The sequence below is a fragment of the Schistocerca gregaria genome, chromosome X, assembly GCF_023897955.1.
Source record: "Schistocerca gregaria isolate iqSchGreg1 chromosome X, iqSchGreg1.2, whole genome shotgun sequence".
Lineage (NCBI taxonomy): Eukaryota > Metazoa > Arthropoda > Insecta > Orthoptera > Acrididae > Schistocerca > Schistocerca gregaria.
Genome location: NC_064931.1, coordinates 245,747,324 through 245,766,661, shown reverse-complemented (window position 1 = coordinate 245,766,661; position 19,338 = coordinate 245,747,324). Strand labels below are relative to the sequence as shown.

Here is a 19,338-nt window from a genome sequence, read left to right as displayed (position 1 = left end):
TGCTGTAATGAGTCTCCAGTGATCACAAATACTCAGAAAACTTCCCTGAACAACATTCAAAATTTTGTAAGTGGAATTCAGGTTCCGCATGTATATAATATTTAGGATAATTTTACGCAATAAGGAGACCACAGAATGAATGCTGTAAGTACTGAAAGACATTTCCTATGTTATTCATATATCTGTAGACCAAAATTTTGTTTTCCTGACACCAGGAACATATCACGTTGGTGCCACTGAGATGCTGTTCAGTTCACAGCAAATACATTGTCACAAAGATAATACAAATACAACAACATGAAAGGTAAAAATGAGTGTAAACATTACTTTGAACCTGCAGCACACTAAGCCTAATTTTGAAGTGACCACCTGTCGAAGCCCAAAGAACCATCTTTTTTGGTGCGACATATGTAGGAAGAGTGTCAGTGAGGTTCTGGAAGGTTCCGATAGGGATCTGGAGCCATTACGACTCTAGTGTCATGGTCAGCTGTGCTAGGTTTCTCAATTGAAGATCTATGGCATGAACAGCCTGATCAAGAGCTTCTCGATTGTGTTTAAATCTAGGGAGTTTGGTACTCTTCAAACCACGCACATACACTGCGAGCTATGTGAGACACTGCATTGTCCTGCTGGTAGATACCATCATGCTGAAGAAAAACAAACTACATGTAGGGGTGGATATGGTCCCCAAAGATAGATCCATACTTGTGTTGATCCATTTTGCCTTCCAGTACAACGAGATCACCCAGGAAGTGCAACAAAAACATTCTCCAAGCCATAACACTCACTCCTAGTTGCAGGGTGTTAGTTGCAAGGTGTCTGCTTTCAGACATTTCACACTGTGCACACCAAGAGCCATTTCTCCATTGAAGCATAAAATTGATTCATCTTAAATGGCCAGCTGTCGCTACTCAATGGACATCCAGTTGTGGTACTGGTGTGCTAATTCCAGCTTTCGCCACAGGTAAATGGCAGGCATCATGGGTGCAAGAACCAGGCACCCTGCTGCATAGGTCACATGCAGCAATCTTCACTGAACAGTCATTGAGGAGACCCTACTGCTAGCCACTTCGTTCATCTGGGTGATCACTTACTCAACAGTTGCATGATTATTCATCCATACATATCTCCAAAGCCATTATTAACCCATCATCTTTGGCCTGTAGAGCATCACAGTTGTCTCAGTACTGGTTTTTGGTAGCACTATTTTGCCTTGCATGGTATACTTTAACCACTGCGGCGTACAAGCAGTTTACAAACTTAGTTGTTTTGGAAACGCTTTCACCGTTGGTAGAAAAACCAATGATCATATCCTCTTGGATGTCAGATAAATAATTCCATTTCCACATTATCCGTCCTCCGACACACTTAACATACCCTCCGGAGCTAGAGCTGCCACCTGCCGTCCATGAGTGGTTAATGCATGTTGACATTGAACATAGGTGGTGGCCACATTGATGTCACTGGACTGTATATAATTTGTACTTATTAGTGTTCAATTTGCAGTGACCAGAAAATAAATTATTGCCCACTTACATTGGACAAGAACTGACACAAAATGAAATGTTATTCCGCAAACAGTATAACGGTTATACTACAACCCCTTACCCAGTTTCACTGGCTGTACTTCATTATTATTCTCAATATCTTGATGAATTTTAATTCTTTACAGTTTCACTTCACACTTATAATGTCAGGTCTAGAAAACTGGACATCATCTAAAGCGTTATTGGCACACATGTAATTGATTTATCTTCAAGATTATTATGTACTAAGAAAACAACCTTCAAGATTTGTTTTTCATATTTACTTTAGTTCTTTGATATTAAAATAATGATAACAGAAAGTATAATTATCCTTTAAAAATTGAGTTACTGAACAATTTCTTCCTCTTGAGCTACCAAAATTTCTTGTTCACTCAATAAACATGATTTATTTGTAGCAGAATTGCAGCATACTGTGAAACGTGATGAGGACATGCACAAAACTATGTCAACACGATCACATAGTGTCTCAGCTATTCAAGAAAGAAGCTGTTATGTTTCTCTAATATTCCTTTGTAAATAATTCTATAAATTGACAGCAGAATGAGGTGTCCATACATTATTCTCATATGAAATGAGTCCAGTTTTTGATTGAAAGATGTCTTAGGCATCAAGAAAGGCATGCCCCGAGCTACACTTGGATGCAGTATTTTGAATACAGCATCGTGGCCTGCGCTATGCTCGGGCTTGGTCGCTGATGTGTTACACATACACTTTTGCCCTATTACTTTCCTGTCCTACAATGGAATGGTTGATTGGTATGAGTTAAGGGTGCCAAATTGTACAGTTATTAGGCTCACACAAATTTCTTGTTGGATTTGTGACTTGAAAAACATAAGAGCTTTCTTTTGAACGTCTTAAAAGAACAGTTATAGCCTTACAATAAAATATATCTCGATTAAAATCTCGAAGAGGAAAGGGAAGGGCATACAACTGAAATTCAGATAAATGTGGCTGGCTGACCACTGGTATAAAAAATGGGAAAGAATCAACAACTCTGAAATATGATAAAAACCTTTGGATATGCATTCTCTGGCATGTGCAAATATGTTATGCTGTAGGAATGTTTCACAGTTAGTAGTTGTCACCAGATAGCTGGTTGCTACGCCCCAGCTTCTGCACTTAGGAGTATGGCTGGCCCAGTAACTAACCCGATACGCTCATAATGCACATTTTAGGGTATGAAGGTTGCACTGACACTAGATGCCATAGTTCTCGAATTAGTCAAGAAAAACATACAAGTTTGACCGTCAAATGTGTTTCTCTTGAATAGCTTGAAAACAGTGGCCTCCTGTGAAAACATATCCCAGTACAAAATTTAAGTACTTTAAATTTCATACAAAAAGATCCTGTTCCTTTTTCTGCAGGACTCCTAGACAGCACATAGCAAGAGCAAGAGTATGACAATCTCATGCACAGTTTTTGAAGGGATTGTAGGTTGCATGAAACCCATTGGTAGTGGCAATTCCACATTTAAAATAGCACTTTCAGTGAAAATATCTCAATAGGTGGGGGAGATGACCACAGAAGCATCAATCATGCAACTGAACCATGATGTAGTACCTCTTACTAATACCATATGATTGGTGGATGTCTATGAATACCACTATAGAATTACATTTCCACAGGAATGATTTTGACTAATTGCCTCTATGAACACTAAGATGTCAAAAGTAGAGCAGTGTTTTTCTGAATCCACATTGGAGGGAGCTAGTTACATTTCTTATTTACAAGGTATAGATAAAACACTTGTTAACCACATAGCCTACGATGCATTTGAGATATAAACTCGCAAATGAGATGTGGGCCCATGTTGATACTAGATAAGAGCATGAACACAACTATTATGGACACCACAATAATAGTAAAATAGCAACAGGTAGTTTTGTGACCACTCTTTTTAATGACACATTTCAAAAATATCAATATCAGATTCTGAAAAGAGATTTTTGCACAGCCAATTGCAAGTTGGGAACACACTGTACAAGTGTGGTATAGCCAGATATTATATATACCAATTAAGGGACAGGCGCCATACAATGTAATGAATCAACTTAAGTGTACCATATTGAATAGGAACTGCACATCTCTGGCTGGAGAGCCAAGCAAGAAAACTGAAGTTGCCACTAGGTAGCAACATCTCGTACATAACCGAAGCCAATGAATGCCAAAAAACGCATACAGAAATGCACTTTTTTGTAATAACTACTGCTTTGTTCCACATAATTGATAACATAAAAATTTGTGTGCAATGTGAGGCCTTGCACTATAGGTTCTGGTTGTGAAGTACAATTTGTAGCAATATCTGTCTATTGTATGTATTGAAATTTTGTACAACTAAAAATGGCACAGCACCAACTTACTGAATACAGTATGTAGTAAAATGTAAAAGGATAAAAACAATGTTTCAGGGGTAAACTCATGTTTCTGTACAGTATACCATAATAAACAGTGGCTACAACCAATAAAAGTACATCAAGTACCACATTATAAAACGAGCCTAATGTTTACAGTGGAGCAAAGCAGTAGTAATTGCAAAAAAAAGTGCCTTTCTGTACGCATATTTTGGTATTCATTGGCTTCACTAGAGTATTATATGTTGCCACCTTACAGCTACTTTAGTTTTCTTGGATGGCTCTCCAGCCACGGATGTTCAGTTCTTCAATTACGCACACTGAACTTCACTCAGTACACTGTACAGGGTCTGTTCACTTGACTAGTATGTTTAATATCTGGCTATACCACATTTGTAAAATATGTCTGAAACTTGTAATTGGTTTTACATAAATCTCTTTTCAGAATCTGATGATGATATGTTTGAAACATGTCATTAACAGTAGTGGTCACACAAATACCTGTGGCTATTATACTATAATCATAGCATTTGCAATAGCTATTCCCATACTCCTATCTAGTATCTACAACTTTTCTGCAAAATTTCATGAGGGCTGTAACATGATAGTCACTTACATGCAAGCCATCCCTCCCCAGGTTTAAGAGAGGAACCATGACAGCTTCTTTCCATGAGTCAGGGTATTGCCCCTCAGACCAGAACTTGTTACAAAAGGCAACTAAGATTTCTTTCCATACCCAGCATATATGTCTTAACTAGCCCTAAAGAATTGCATATCATTCTGGAGCAATTTCATGGGAAGTAGTGAATGTAGCATAGAATTCAAGAAGAGGGGCAGGCTGTAATTTTAATTCTTTGTTAGAGTAAATATCCTCCCCCCATGAACCATGGACCTTGCCGTTGGTGGGGAGGCTTGCGTGCCTCAGCGATACAGATGGCCGTTCCGTAGGTGCAACCACAACGGAGGGGTATCTGTTGAGAGGCCAGACAAACGTGTGGTTCCTGAAGAGGGGCAGCAGCCTTTTCAGTAGTTGCAGGGGCAACAGTCTGGATGATTGACTGATCTGGCCTTGCAACATTAACCAAAACGGCCTTGCTGTGCTGGTACTGCGAACGGCTGAAAGCAAGGGGAAACTACAGCCGTAATTTTTCCCGAGGACATGCAGCTTTACTGTATGATTAAATGATGATGGCATCCTTTTGGGTAAAATATTCCGGAGGTAAAATAGTCCCCCATTCGGATCTCCGGGCGGGGACTACTCAGGAGGATGTCGTTATCAAAAGAAAGAAAACTGGCATTCTACGGATCGGAGCGTGGAATGTCAGATCCCTTAATCGGGCAGGTAGGTTAGAAAATTTAAAAAGGGAAATGGATAGGTTAAAGTTAGATATAGTGGGAATTAGTGAAGTTCGGTGGCAGGAGGAACAAGACTTCTGGTCAGGTGCCTACAGGGTTATAAACACAAAATCAAATAGGGGTAATGCAGGAGTAGGTTTAATAATGAATAGGAAAATAGGAATGCGGGTAAGCTACTACAAACAGCATACTGAACGCATTATTGTGGCCAAGATAGATACGAAGCCCACACCTACTACAGTAGTACAAGTTTATATGCCAACTAGCTCTGCAGATGATGAAGAAATTGAAGAAATGTACGATGAAATAAAAGAAATTATTCAGATAGTGAAGGGAGACGAAAATTTAATAGTAATGTGTGACTGGAATTCGATTGTAGGAAAAGGGAGAGAAGGAAACATAGTAGGTGAATATGGATTGGGGCTAAGAAATGAAAGAGGAAGCCGCCTAGTAGAATTTTGCACAGAGCACAACTTAATCATAGCTAACACTTGGTTTAAGAATCATGAAAGAAGGTTGTATACGTGGAAGAACCCTGGAGATACTAAAAGGTATCAGATAGATTATATAATGGTAAGACAGAGATTTAGGAACCAGGTTGTAAGTTGTAAGACATTTCCAGGGGCAGATGTGGACTCTGACCACAATCTATTGGTTATGACCTGTAGATTAAAACTGAAGAAACTGCAAAAATGTGGGAAATTAAGGAGATGGGACCTGGATAAACTGAAAGAACCAGAGGTTGTACAGAGTTTCAGGGAGAGCATAAGGGAACAATTGACAGGAATGGGGGAAAGAAATACAGTAGAAGAAGAATGGGTAGCTCTGAGGGATGTAGTAGTGAAGGCAGCAGAGGATAAAGTAGGTACAAAGACGAGGGCTGCTAGAAATCCTTGGGTAACAGAAGAAATATTGAATTTAATTGATGAAAGGAGAAAATATAAAAACGCAGTAAATGAAGCAGGCAAAAAGGAATACAAACGTCTCAAAAATGAGATTGACAGGAAGTGCAAAATGGCTAAACAGGGATGGCTAGAGGACAAATGTAAGGATGTAGTGGCTTATCTCACTAGGGGTAAGATAGATACTGCCTACAGGAAAATTAAAGAGACCTTTGGAGAGAAGAGAACCATGTGTATGAATATCAAGAGCTCAGATGGCAACCCAGTTCTAAGCAAAGAAGGGAAGGCAGAAAGGTGGAAGGAGTATATAGAAGGTTTATACAAGGGCGATGTACTTGAGTACAATATTATGGAAATGGAAGAGGATGTAGATGAAGAAGAAATGGGAGATACGATACTGCGAGAAGAGTTTGACAGAGCACTGAAAGACCTGAGTCGAAACAAGGCCCCCGGAGTAGACAACATTCCATTAGAACTACTGATGGCCTTGGGACAACCAGTCCTGACAAAACTCTACCAGCTGCTGAGCAAGATGTATGAGACAGGCGAAATACCCTCAGACTTCAAGAAGAATATAATAATTCCAATCCCAAAGAAAGCAGGTGCTGACAGATGTGAAAATTACCGAACTATCAGTTTAATAAGCCACGGCTGCAAAATACTAACGCGAATTCTTTACAGACGAATGGAAAAACTGGTAGATGCAGACCTCGGGGAGGATCAGTTTGGATTCCGTCGAAATGTTGGAACACGCGAGGCAATACTGACCTTACGACTTATCTTAGAAGAAAGATTAAGAAAAGGCAAACCTACGTTTCTAGCATTTGTAGACTTAGAGAAAGCTTTTGACAATGTTGACTGGAATACTCTTTTTCAAATTCTAAGGGTGGCAGGGGTAAAATACAGGGAGCGAAAGGCTATTTATAATTTGTACAGAAACCAGATGGCAGTCATAAGAGTCGAGGGGCATGAAAGGGAAGCAGTGGTTGGGAAAGGAGTGAGACAGGGTTGTAGCCTCTCCCCGATGTTATTCAATCTGTATATTGAGCAAGCAGTAAAGGAAACAAAAGAAAAATTTGGAGTAGGTATTAAAATTCATGGAGACGAAATAAAAACTTTGAGGTTCGCCGATGACATTGTAATTCTGTCAGAAACGGCAAAGGACTTGGAAGAGCAGTTGAACGGAATGGACAGTGTCTTGAAAGGAGGATATAAGATGAACATTAACAAAAGCAAAACGAGGATAATGGAATGTAGTCAAATTAAATCGGGTGATGCTGAGGGAATTAGATTAGGAAATGAGACACTTAAAGTAGTAAAGGAGTTTTGCTATTTAGGAAGTAAAATAACTGATGATGGTCGAAGTAGAGAGGATATAAAATGTAGACTGGCAATGGCAAGGAAAGCGTTTCTGAAGAAGAGAAATTTGTTAACATCGAATATAGATTTATGTATCAGGAAGTCGTTTCTGAAAGTATTTGTTTGGAGTGTAGCCATGTATGGAAGTGAAACATGGACGATAACTAGTTTGGACAAGAAGAGAATAGAAGCTTTCGAAATGTGGTGCTACAGAAGAATACTGAAGATTAGGTGGATAGATCACGTAACTAATGAGGAGGTATTGAATAGGATTGGGGAGAAGAGAAGTTTGTGGCACAACTTGACTAGAAGAAGAGATCGGTTGGTAGGACATGTTTTGAGGCATCAAGGGATCACAAATTTAGCATTGGAGGGCAGTGTGGAGGGTAAAAATCGTAGAGGGAGACCGAGAGATGAGTACACTAAGCAGATTCAGAAGGATGTAGGTTGCAGTAGGTACTGGGAGATGAAGCAGCTTGCACAGGATAGAGTAGCATGGAGAGCTGCATCAAACCAGTCTCAGGACTGAAGACGACAACAACAACAACAGAGTAAATATTAACTCGGATCATCACCAGGTCTTACTTGTAGCACAAAAATCCAATCTCTGGCTCAGACAAGGTGTTATTCTGTAGAAGTATTGTGACACTGTGTGTATTGCCTCATATGGTGTATTTGTTGAGCACCCCATTGTTTTAAAATGGCTGTCAGGTAAAGACAATCTTATATATATGAAGACAACAACAATGGTGACAGAGAGGAAGAAGAGGAGGAGGAAGAAAGTTCAGATGAAGATATTCAGGGATTTTAAAGGTCAGTTCAGTTATACAAACTTAGAATTTTTTTTAGTCTGGCTTTTCAATCTTATAATAAAAAGGGTCAAAATGACATTTAAAAAAAATTGCTTGAAAATTAAGGTGTTTCTTACAGTCCATAAAATACTGGTTTTCATGACCTCTTATTGTGATTTCAACTGGCTCTCTCATTATCCTTCATGCTTTAGCCTTTACCACTCAGGTCAAAAGATTCTCTGTAGGTGGACTGTTCCTGAATCTTCACAGCATCAGCATCTGTCCACTTCATAGCGATACAGTTCATTCCAGAAGGGTCCATCTTCTCTCTAAGGAAGTCTGAAGTGGATTCTAGAGTATTACAGTCGTTAAATGTTTCATTCAGTTCTGGACACGGTCTTGTTACTGAATAACAGCCAATTAACCGAACAGAGTGCAGCTTGTCTTACAGACGATCCACTTTCAAACAATGGAAATTCTAGGTTGGAATATAAACAATATTATGAAAAAGATAGAGGGCTACTCACAGACTTGGGGCCAACACACCCTATCCCCATTCCTTCACATCTTCAACACATCTCTCATCCACATGCCTGGTCCCCCTGAAACCAACATGCCTCCTTCCTGGATGTTGACTACCTCCACTTTGCGGCCCCATCCACACCTCTATCCACATTAAAGCCACCAACCATGAACAGTACCTGCATTTAATCAGCTACCATCCAATCCACACCAGCAAATCCCTTCCATACAGCCCGACGACCCAGGGACGGCATATCTGTGCCACCCAATACCACCCCAGAGTGGAACAACTGAAGCACAGTCTTTGTCAGTGCATTCATTATCTATCATGCACCGAAATGGGGGATATCCTACCCAAGACCCTTCCCACCCCTCCGAAAATGGTGTTCCATCACCCACCCAACCTCTACGACATCCTAGTCCATCCCAATACCACTCACAATCCTATCATAGGGAACATATCCCTGTGGAAGAGCCAGAACCAATACCTGCCCAACCCACCCACCGAGCATTTCCTATTCCAGTCCTGTTACAGGTTTATCCTACCCTAATAGAGGCTGGGCCGCCTGTGCAAGCAACCATGACATATACCAGCTCTGCTGTAATCATTGCACAGCTTCTTATATTGGTATGACTGCCAACCAGCTGTCCACCAGGCTGAATAACAACTGCCAAACTGTGGCCAAGAGGAAAGTGGACCACCCTGTGGCCCAACATGCAACTGAAAATAACATGGTTCATTTCAGTGGCTGCTTCATAACACAGGCCATCTGGATCCTCCCCTCCACCACCAGCTTTTCTGAACTGTGCAGGTGAGAGTTATCCTTACAACACATCCTCTTCTGCTGAAACCTTCCCTTGCCAACACGCCCACCAGTCTCTTCCCCTTCTCTGTTCCTCTCCTTTCCTGCTCCCCACCCCCCCTCCCTCCACCACAGCCTCATGACACTGCACCTGGCAACCTTCTCCAGCCATAGTCCCTCCACACTCCACCAGACAGTGCTCACTTCTCCCTCTCCACCCGTATCCTGCTATCCCATCCACTTTCCCGCCCCAATCTGGATTGCTACTTCCATTTGTTACAACACAGTTGCATTCTGCCCAGAGCTACTGGAGGTGGTAGTAGTAGTGTGCTGGAGGTAGTGGTTGCGTGCATGAGGTCTGGTTGCTTGTGTGGATGTGTGTTTGTTTTGCTTTCTGTGAGTGGCCATCTATCTTTTTCATAATACTGTTTATATTCCAACCTGTCTGAAAGCTCAAATGTGTTACACTCTTTTTGTTGTGCCTGTCTGCAACTCAGTGTGTCATTTTTACAGTGAGTAGGGAGTTTTGGGAGATGTGGCAAGTTGAAAAGTCAGTTAGGCAGGTTCTGAGTGCTATGCACGATTGATGGGTTGAATAGGTGGCAGTAGGGTGTCAGCAGGCTGGATAACTTGTGGTCATGGCATCTGGAATGCTCTTCCAGGTGCAGGAGTGCAAGGGATTCAATTTCAGAGATGTGTGTTATGTAGCAGGACCTGCACATTAGCAGTAATCTTGTGGTGTGAACAGATGATATACTCAGATTCCTGTGCTACATAGATGTGTTTCTGCAATTCAAGATTCGTGAGAGACAGGGACTGACAGTATCTGAATACATGACTCTCTGTGAAAAGAAGGGTGGGGTCCAGGAGTAGGGTATTTTTATTATTATGTCATTAAAGGGGATTCCATGGTCTAGGCAGCATGTAAGGAACAGGATGAGGGCCTGGGTTTTAGGTAGTAAAATGGATACTTTTCTGATTTTGTGTAGAAAGATACAGCAGCGGTCCACTGTAGCAGGGATGGTATTTGAACAATGGGAAAAGACATAGGAAATTGACAAATGATGGAATCACAGGGTTGCGAGGGGAGCTGGGTAACAGAAAAATATACACAAAAATATGCTCACATACATAAAACATATACAAATACATATGGGAAAAGGGTGGAATGGATTATGTATACGAGTATGTGCACATTGGGATAAGGGAAGAGAAAGGGGGAGGGAGGGTTGCTTAGGTCAAGGTTCACAAGTTAGTGTGGCATAGGTAAGGGTGGAAAAAACATGTGAAATTATGTGATGGTGAGGGAGGAAATATGATCTACAGGAGTAATTAGAATTATCAGCAGGAAGAATCTGGGCCATAAGATGCTGCACATGTTCAGGTAACAGTATGTTGTGCACAGACAAGGTCACCAACACCATTTTGGTGTGGACATCACAACATGCAGCTAAACATGCTTCATTTCTATGGATGCTTCACAATTCCACCCATCTGGATTCTCCCCTCCACTACCAGCATTTCTGAATTGCACAGATGGGTGTAATCTTTAGAACACATTCTCCACTCCCAAAATTATCCCAGCCTCAACCAACGGTAATCTCCTGTGTCCACACCCTCTACCCAACAGTTTCCGCTCCCTCTGCCCTATCACTTCCTCCCAATTACATCCCCTCACCCTTATTGTGCACTGCTCACTGCCAATTTACCCACTGGTCTTTTTCCCTTCTCTGCTCCTCTCTCCCCACCCCCCTCAGCCACCCTACCATGTGCCTTGCATCCTTGCCCTGCCACAATGTAGTCCCTGCACACTCCCCCAGGATATGCTCATCTTTACGGTGACTAGCAATCTATCCTTTTCATCATATTACAGAGGATCTATTTTGACAGTCAGTTTTTAGGTATTGCTCTTTGAGACTGATGTTTTGTGACTGCTAGAGGTTCCAACCTCTCAAACCCCGGGGCATGTGCTGCTAGCGCCACAAAGCTCATTTTATGCACTTAAGTCTCTTCAAAGTACAAATGGTGGTTGAAATTGGTTCACAAGCTAACAGAGCACCACACTACAAATAGGTTCATTTGTTGATAAGAACAGCAAGCATACTGAAATGCAGGGTTAAATATAGAGGTGTTGGACAAAAATATGGAAACACTGGGAGAAATACATGCTTGAACATAAATGCAGGTATTAGTCAAGCCTGCACATCGCGCTGTTGAATTTAACATCATCTGCACAATTTCATCAATATGTTGCTATTGCAATCGTGTTGAGAACAGTGCTCTGTGTGATAGGAAGTGTGTTACGTCAGAGCAAAAATGAATCTGAATGTACTCGGACTGATGATCCTCGTATGATGGGTGCTTCCATAGCCAAGAGAGAAGCAGTATTTTACATTTCACTGTATCGAAGATTCATACTGCATACAGGGAAAGTGGAAAAACAGCATCCCCTAAGTCACAATGTGTACAAAAGTGTGTGTTGAGTGATCATGACAGATGGACACTGAAGATGACAGCAACAACAAAAGTCACTGCAAAACCGAATGTTATAGTTACAAACCCTGTCACAGCACCAAAACAACACAAAATGAGCTCCATAATCAGGGAATTGCAGGGCAAGCCAGAATTCCAATACCATTCATCAGTGATGCAAATGACTGTAAACAGACAAAGTTGTTTGCAAACTATAGAGCAATGGAAGAATGTCATTTGGTCAGATGAGTCTTGTTTCACATAGTTTACAATTCTTACATCCCAAAAGTGAAACCTGGCAGGGCTTCGGTGATGATTTGGACAGTCATATAATAGTATCACATGGTCCTCATGGTTACTCTGTTAGACTGCATTACCACCAAGGATTATGTGATCAGTTTGTTTCATCAGGTCAATGTTTGTCCACCAATGGTGATACTGTGTTCCAAGATGACAGGGCCCCTGTTCACACAGCTCACATTGCCCAGGACTGGTTTTGTGAGCATGAGGATAAATTGCATCTCTCCTGGTCATTACAGTCACCAGATCTCAATATTACGCAGCCTTTGTGATCTACTTTGGAGAGAAAAGTGGACGTCACTATCCACCTCCATCATCATTGCCTGAACTTGCTACTATTTTGCATGAAGAATGGTGTAAGATTTCCTTAAAAACCACGTACAACCTAAGTTTATTCATTCTGAGATGACTAGCTGTTTTGACTGCTATCAGTTTTCCTACACCATATTAGGCATGGTAATGTGTTGTGTTTTTGAACTTTCCGTATTCCCCCCCCCCCCCCCCCCCCCCCCCACCATGTGTATTGTAGGAGCTACTGCTTGCAGTGTTGTTTGCGAGGTGATTGGAACTGGGTGCCAGGTATCACTGGTAGAGACTCCAACTCCACATTTTGCTCTTTGTCCACTTTTTTGTGCAGTTTATAGGTCTGTAGGGCAGGTATGTGGAAAAATTTAAAATGAGTCTCTTGCAGATATACAAAGCAATGTATTCCATACTAGGAAGGTCAGTTGTTTCACTTGATGCCATTTACATTTCACTGAATATCAGGAGCCATTTACCACTAAGATTTTCATTTCTCCCCAGAAAGCTGGATGGTCATGAAAACAGTTAACTACTTCTTCTTCTTCTTCTTCTTCTTCTTCTTCTTCTTCAAGGGCCACACACGCAACACCAGTTTCAAGAGCCACCATGTCACACACCTCTCTCACGATGCTTGACCACTGCTCCCTAATGCTGTGTGACCACACTTTTAACACGTAAAACGTTTCACTGTATTTTTGATGTACAGATGTACCTTTACTTGTAGGAAATCTGCATTAATATATTCAGACTACAATGGAGAGCTGAATGTCAGAATAAAGGACTGTTTTTTAATTTCTCCATTTATCCTCCTCATGACACTTGTCATTTCAGTTACTACTTCCTCCTCCAGCTCTTTCAAAAATATTCACATCCAAATGACATTACAAGTTGTAGCACTCTTACCACAATACAAGGTATTGGACAGTTCTGCTGTTATCAGATAATCACAGAATATTTTACTTTTAAGGAGAATGATAACCCAACTGTGTACCCTAGTCAATAAGGACCAAAAAAGATCGATTAAGGGGAAAGAAAAAACATATAGTTGTAAATATTTGCCCAGTGTTAGAAGTGAGTGGCCTCAACAACATACTGACCAGTGGGGTACAAGTGTTGGGGTGAGGGCAAGTTTAAAAGTAACTTTTTTGTTCTTCTCTAGCAACTCAAAATCAATGGCTTGTAGCAACAATGTTTCCCAGTACTAAATTTAACTGCATTAAATTTCCTACAAAAAGGTCCTAGTCATTTTTTCTCTGAGGCTAATAGTTTCAAAGTTCAGAGAACGGATAAATCGCAGATTATTAAAAAATATTGTTCTAAAGATATAATAGTAACATTTATCTTTAAATCATGTAGGTTCAAAAACAACCACATCTAAGTGAAGCACTCTCTTGGATACACTGTGGATGCATGGTAAGTAGCTCCACTCAGGGCAACTCACTCTACAAGTGCTAGCAATTCCTGAATGGATTTATGTAACCTATCAGTAACACAGTTAACTTCACCAACACATGACCACAACACAACTATATGGTTTTACGACATGCTGTCAATGACTGACAGCAGCAATGTGTCACATTTAACAATCCAGTGCCTTTGAAGAAATACTGCATTGGTCACTGACAACATCACACTTGTAAATTAAACACTTCTAGTCATTGTTTACAGGAACACGTTTTATACAATACCACACTTAACACCAGCAAAAAGTATTCATTTAATAAACTGAAAATAACTCCACTATATAAACGCGAACTCAGTGAAGTTATTTTGTCTGTTCATGTAAGAGAACTGGACAGGAAATGTTGGGGAGGTACTGTCATCTGTGAACTGAAAATCAAGCTGCCCTTGTAGTGAGGGAAGTCACATTTCCCAGAAGGACACTACAGCTGCTGTAGGTGATGACTATGAATCAGTTTCCCCTCTAGCACTGTAAAACAGTATGCAGAGGTTTACACAGATTCTGTCCACATGTGTTACTTGTGTTAGCATTATTAGTTTATATCTGCATTCCCTGTAGCGATAATGCATTTTGTGAGAAATGAACAATCCCTTGGCATGTCTACACACTACATCACCAGTATTTTGTATGCACACTGCAAAATGGTCACTATAACTTTCTGAGACACCTTGTAGTTGCTTCTTGTGATCTAGTGGGGTAGAAAGAGTGGGGAATCACCTGCTCTATCTCCAGTTTCCAGACCTATGAAAGAGGAAGTACATGAACACCATATGGCGACCTACCTCCCCTCATGTTTCTACTCCTCACAACCACCCCCCCCCCCCCAAAAAAAAAATCACCCTGTATCACCCCAGGAACACAATTTTCCCTTAATATGGCTCCACTGCTACACACATTTAATTTTTAATCAACTTTAAAAACAAACAATTTTATATTGTTACAACGCCATTTTTAACAATCTGCAATTATTCCATCTGTAATGAGGAAGCTATTAGTCTCAGAGAAGAAACGAATAGGACCTTTTTTCACAACATTAATGTAGTCTAATTTGGTACTGGGAAACATTTGTGTTAGGAGCCACAGTTTTAGAATTATTCGAGAAAAACATAAAAAAGTCATATTTAAATGTTTCTGCCCCCCACCCCAATGCTCACACCTCACCCAATAGGATTTTTAGTATGTTGTTGAAGATACTCCTCTCCTAGCACTGCGCAAAAATTTGTGACTATATAGTCTCCCTCCCCCGCCCCTCATTTTTTCCCCCTTTGTTAACTGGAGTAGTATGTAGACGTTTCTACTAGGAGAAAGCTATTACAAAGGCATTTCACTTATATAAGTGCCCCAGCCAGCCCATGTAAAACCTTCTTTGCTACTGGAAAGGACAAGAATATATTAGCACATTGAAACTTTCCGATTACTTGTTTCTACTCTTTGCTTAGAACACGCGTTTGTGGGTTACCCTCTCTCATTTTCTTTATTGGTTACTGGGCATTAACACTGTAAAATGAGCTCCCAAGAAGGACAGGAGAGTAATCATTGATCATCAGGAGCCATCTGAGTCCCACAAAAAGTTAGAGATATTAAGTACAGCTACAAAGAGTACCATATACCTACTGGGGTGTGGTGTGGCATGTGCCCCACATTCAGCTCAGTAAAAGCTGTTCTTTGAGTGAGTTTTGGAAGTGCTTCAACGACTGTAAAAAGTGCTGGCACTAGCATATTATTTCTGTGAGGGATTGCTATGAAGGGGACAAAGTTGATGATGATAGATAAAGACTCTTTAAGAAAAACAAAAATTCTTGTTACTTTTTGATCAGAACTCATAGCTACAGACAAGCATGAGCTTTAAATTCAAGGGGAGCATGGAGTGAAAGAATAAACCTTATGAAACTGAAAATGTTAATTTACTGAGAAATAACCAGTGATGCCTAACGGCTGAGGATGACACAGTGGTCGGCAAGTACTGTTGCCCCTTCTGAGGCCTATTTGGACGGAGTTTAGAGACTTAGTACATTTGCAAAAAATTAGTTGCTTCTGGGTTAATTCAATAATGTGTTACTTCATCCCATGCACTGTAACATTATTGGATCCCTAATTGTGCAGTCAGCCAGGTCGTCAGACTTGTCCCACTCTTCAGCAACACCACTCCTGGGGTCAACCACTGTGTGAGAAGGCGTCTTGCATCAATGCACTGCAACTTTCAACTGATACCAAATATGATCCATTAGGTTCTTGTTAGCAGATACCACAGATCATTCCTTTCGCATGATTCCTGCCTCCTGCAAAAAAGTGTTAATGAGATGGGCACAGGCTGCTCATGCACTGTACTCTTTAAAGATGAACCCATTGCCAAAATATTGACTTTAGGGCTTGACAGTGGGCTGAAGAATCCTGCCTCATTACTGCACTGCCCTCCAATTACCCTCGATAGTGATGAGAAGCATCCAGTCTCCATGTGCAATAAAGGCTTGAAACAAACTGACTCATCTTCCTGCCCAACCCACATGCCTCACACACACATTGTTACCCAGGCACCTCCACACTTTTCTACAACACTCAATCAACAGATGTGATAAATCCTGCACTCATAAATGAAGAGTACTAGACACTACTGATCCACGTTCTATTCAATGTGTTGTTTCTCCCACTTTCTTTGTGCACCATGGTGCTCAGGGGTTTGTAGTGTGGTTCGATGACAGATGCCTGGAAGCAAAATTGATCGTATGGAGATGGCTGCATACTGTCTGTGTTGGCACAGCCCTACCAACTGCCTTCAAAAGGCAGTGCACAGATCTATTGTATTCTTCTCAAGGTACCTAGAAGCCATAATTTGGTGGTAGTTATCATTAGCTGATGTTGCTGGTTCCACACAACCACTATTAGCCAGATCTTCAATGTTTTGCATCTCTCCATAGTGAGTGAATGTTCAAATGATGTCATAATTTTCTATGCCAATTCAGCACAAAACTTCCCATGTTGATAATCTTTCTTGCTGTAAAGTCACAATGTGAACACAGCCTAAAATTGAAATGATCCTTCCAGGCTAGTTGGTTGACTAAACAGTATGTACAAGTGACACTGGAGACACAGCAAACACTACTGAACTGCACTAGAAATACAGGTTTACTTTTACCTCCACAACACATGTGGCAGGATGCAGCAACTATCTGTGATCAAAAGAGTATTAAGACAGAGGTTTCTGATTAAAAAACACAAACTATGCAAGTAATAAGAGTCAAACAATGGAAAATCCTGGATGTAATTTAAGAATATCGTGACTGTCTTCTTGCTGTGCCTATCTGCAACTCAGCATCTCCACTATATAGTGAGTAGCAACTTTTCGTAATACTGTTACAACTAATGGGAGTGTTACATAACTTTTTTCTTATACTCCAAAAGCAACTTTATGGTGTCAGGCAGGAGGTACCTCATGTACCACTATTATTTCCCTCTTCCCTGTTCAACTTGTGGATGGTATGCAGGAAGAATGAATGCCAGCAAGCCTCCAAATGAAGTGAAATTCCTCTAATTTTACAATCAGTGTCATTTTTAGAAATAAGTCAATATGAAAGAATGGTGGGTTCAATAAAATGGATCAGATGCTTAGACAACACAGCAGAAACACAAGGAAGGCAGATTTTGGTTTAATGTCTTTAGAGGAGCAAAACCTCATATTGGGGAATGATGGGGAAAGAAATCAGCTGTGCCCTTTTCAAAGGGCCATCCTGGCACTGCCTGAAGATATTAGGGGAAATTATGGAAAAAAGTAGATCTGTATGAGCAGACAGGAGTCTGACATACCAACCTCCCAAATACAAGTTCATTGTCTGAACCTTGGTGGTAGAAATATGAGCAAATTTTTTCATTACATGTTGTGATGCAAGAAAATACAAAAGTGCTTACAGTATCTTCACAACTGTGTTAGAAATGTAGGCTATTAAGAAAATATGCTGTTCCAAGGCTTCAGAACATTATAGATTGCAGTTGTATTAACTTACCTCTTCCATTTCAATAACAGGTCTCTTCAGTGTTATCTTTTTTGCTTTAGTAGGTTCTGAACAAACATCCTTCTTTGCATTTTGTTCTTCATTTTGGCTCTTCTCTATTTTTACATCAGCTTTCTTGTCAGTTGATTTACTTTTAATGATTATTTTGTCAAGGAAATTATCACCTCCATTACTTGCTTTACTGCTTCCAGATGTGGAGGTGCTGGTGTTCAACTTGATCTTTTTACTCTGAGTAAGATCTGGAGGTGGTTTTAAACGATCCTTTCCTGTATGGTCAGAGTGCTGTTTCTGACGATTTGAATATGGCATTGTTGATGATGACGACGATAATGACAAGGATGATGATGATGGACTATTGTTTGTAACAGATGTGCTGTATTGGAAAAGAAAATATATTGAAAACATCTGTACAGTACTTACAAAATACAGTTGTTAAGAGTATTTAAAATAGTTCAGCAATAAGTAAATATGAGTCGGCTAGCTGCTTTTTCAAAGTGCTTAATGAAACATGAAACTGCAAAAATCAACTTAACCTCAGACTAATCCAGTAACCAAGCTGTTCAGTACCCAAATCACAATCTCAGACCTCACACTTGTAAACGAGTGACATACAAGAAAGCAATGATTCTACTCAGTAACTTAACATGATAACAAGAAATTAGAAATCTTTCAATTGTGTCAAATGTACAGATAATGAGCTACACATCTCACAAGTAATTTTTTTTTTTTTCCTTTATTTTAGGAACAGCATGAAGAACAAGCTATAACAGTTTAAAAACGTTAAGCAAAGAGATAAAGTTGCCCTATACCTTTGCTTTGCCTTTTCCTGTTCTTGCTTTTCACGCATTTTTGTTAATTCCTTTCCTCTTCGAGAAAGTTTGTATTGTCTCTGTGGCAGAGGAACACACAGTCTATGAAAAACATCAAGAAGCTTACGCTTTGATATTCCGTAGTCCATCCGCACTCCCCTCTACAAAAGAACACACAAATGAATACAAATTTCAATTTTGTTGATGGTGATGCTTGAAATTACAACTGCAAAGGACTTCCTCTCAAATACTACTACCCTTCATACTAAAATCAGGCACTCACCTACAGTGCATAGAAATAGGTACTGGGCATGGAGGTGGTGATGACTGTAACAGGCAAGAGGAGAGGGATGA

The 19,338-nt window shown here is 40.4% G+C and overlaps 1 protein-coding gene across 1 annotated transcript in view; it reads right to left on the bottom strand.

Annotated features, from left to right (window-relative positions):
- Positions 1–19,338, bottom strand: part of LOC126298428 (uncharacterized) — a 54,838-nt gene that overhangs the window by 6,347 nt on the left and 29,153 nt on the right. The window contains exons 2-3 of the mRNA XM_049989756.1: positions 18,985–19,145; positions 18,167–18,548 (exon numbers count right to left, since the gene is read on the bottom strand). Of these exons, the coding sequence (XP_049845713.1) occupies positions 18,167–18,548; positions 18,985–19,145 (543 nt within the window). The remainder of the gene's footprint in view (positions 1–18,166; positions 18,549–18,984; positions 19,146–19,338) is intronic.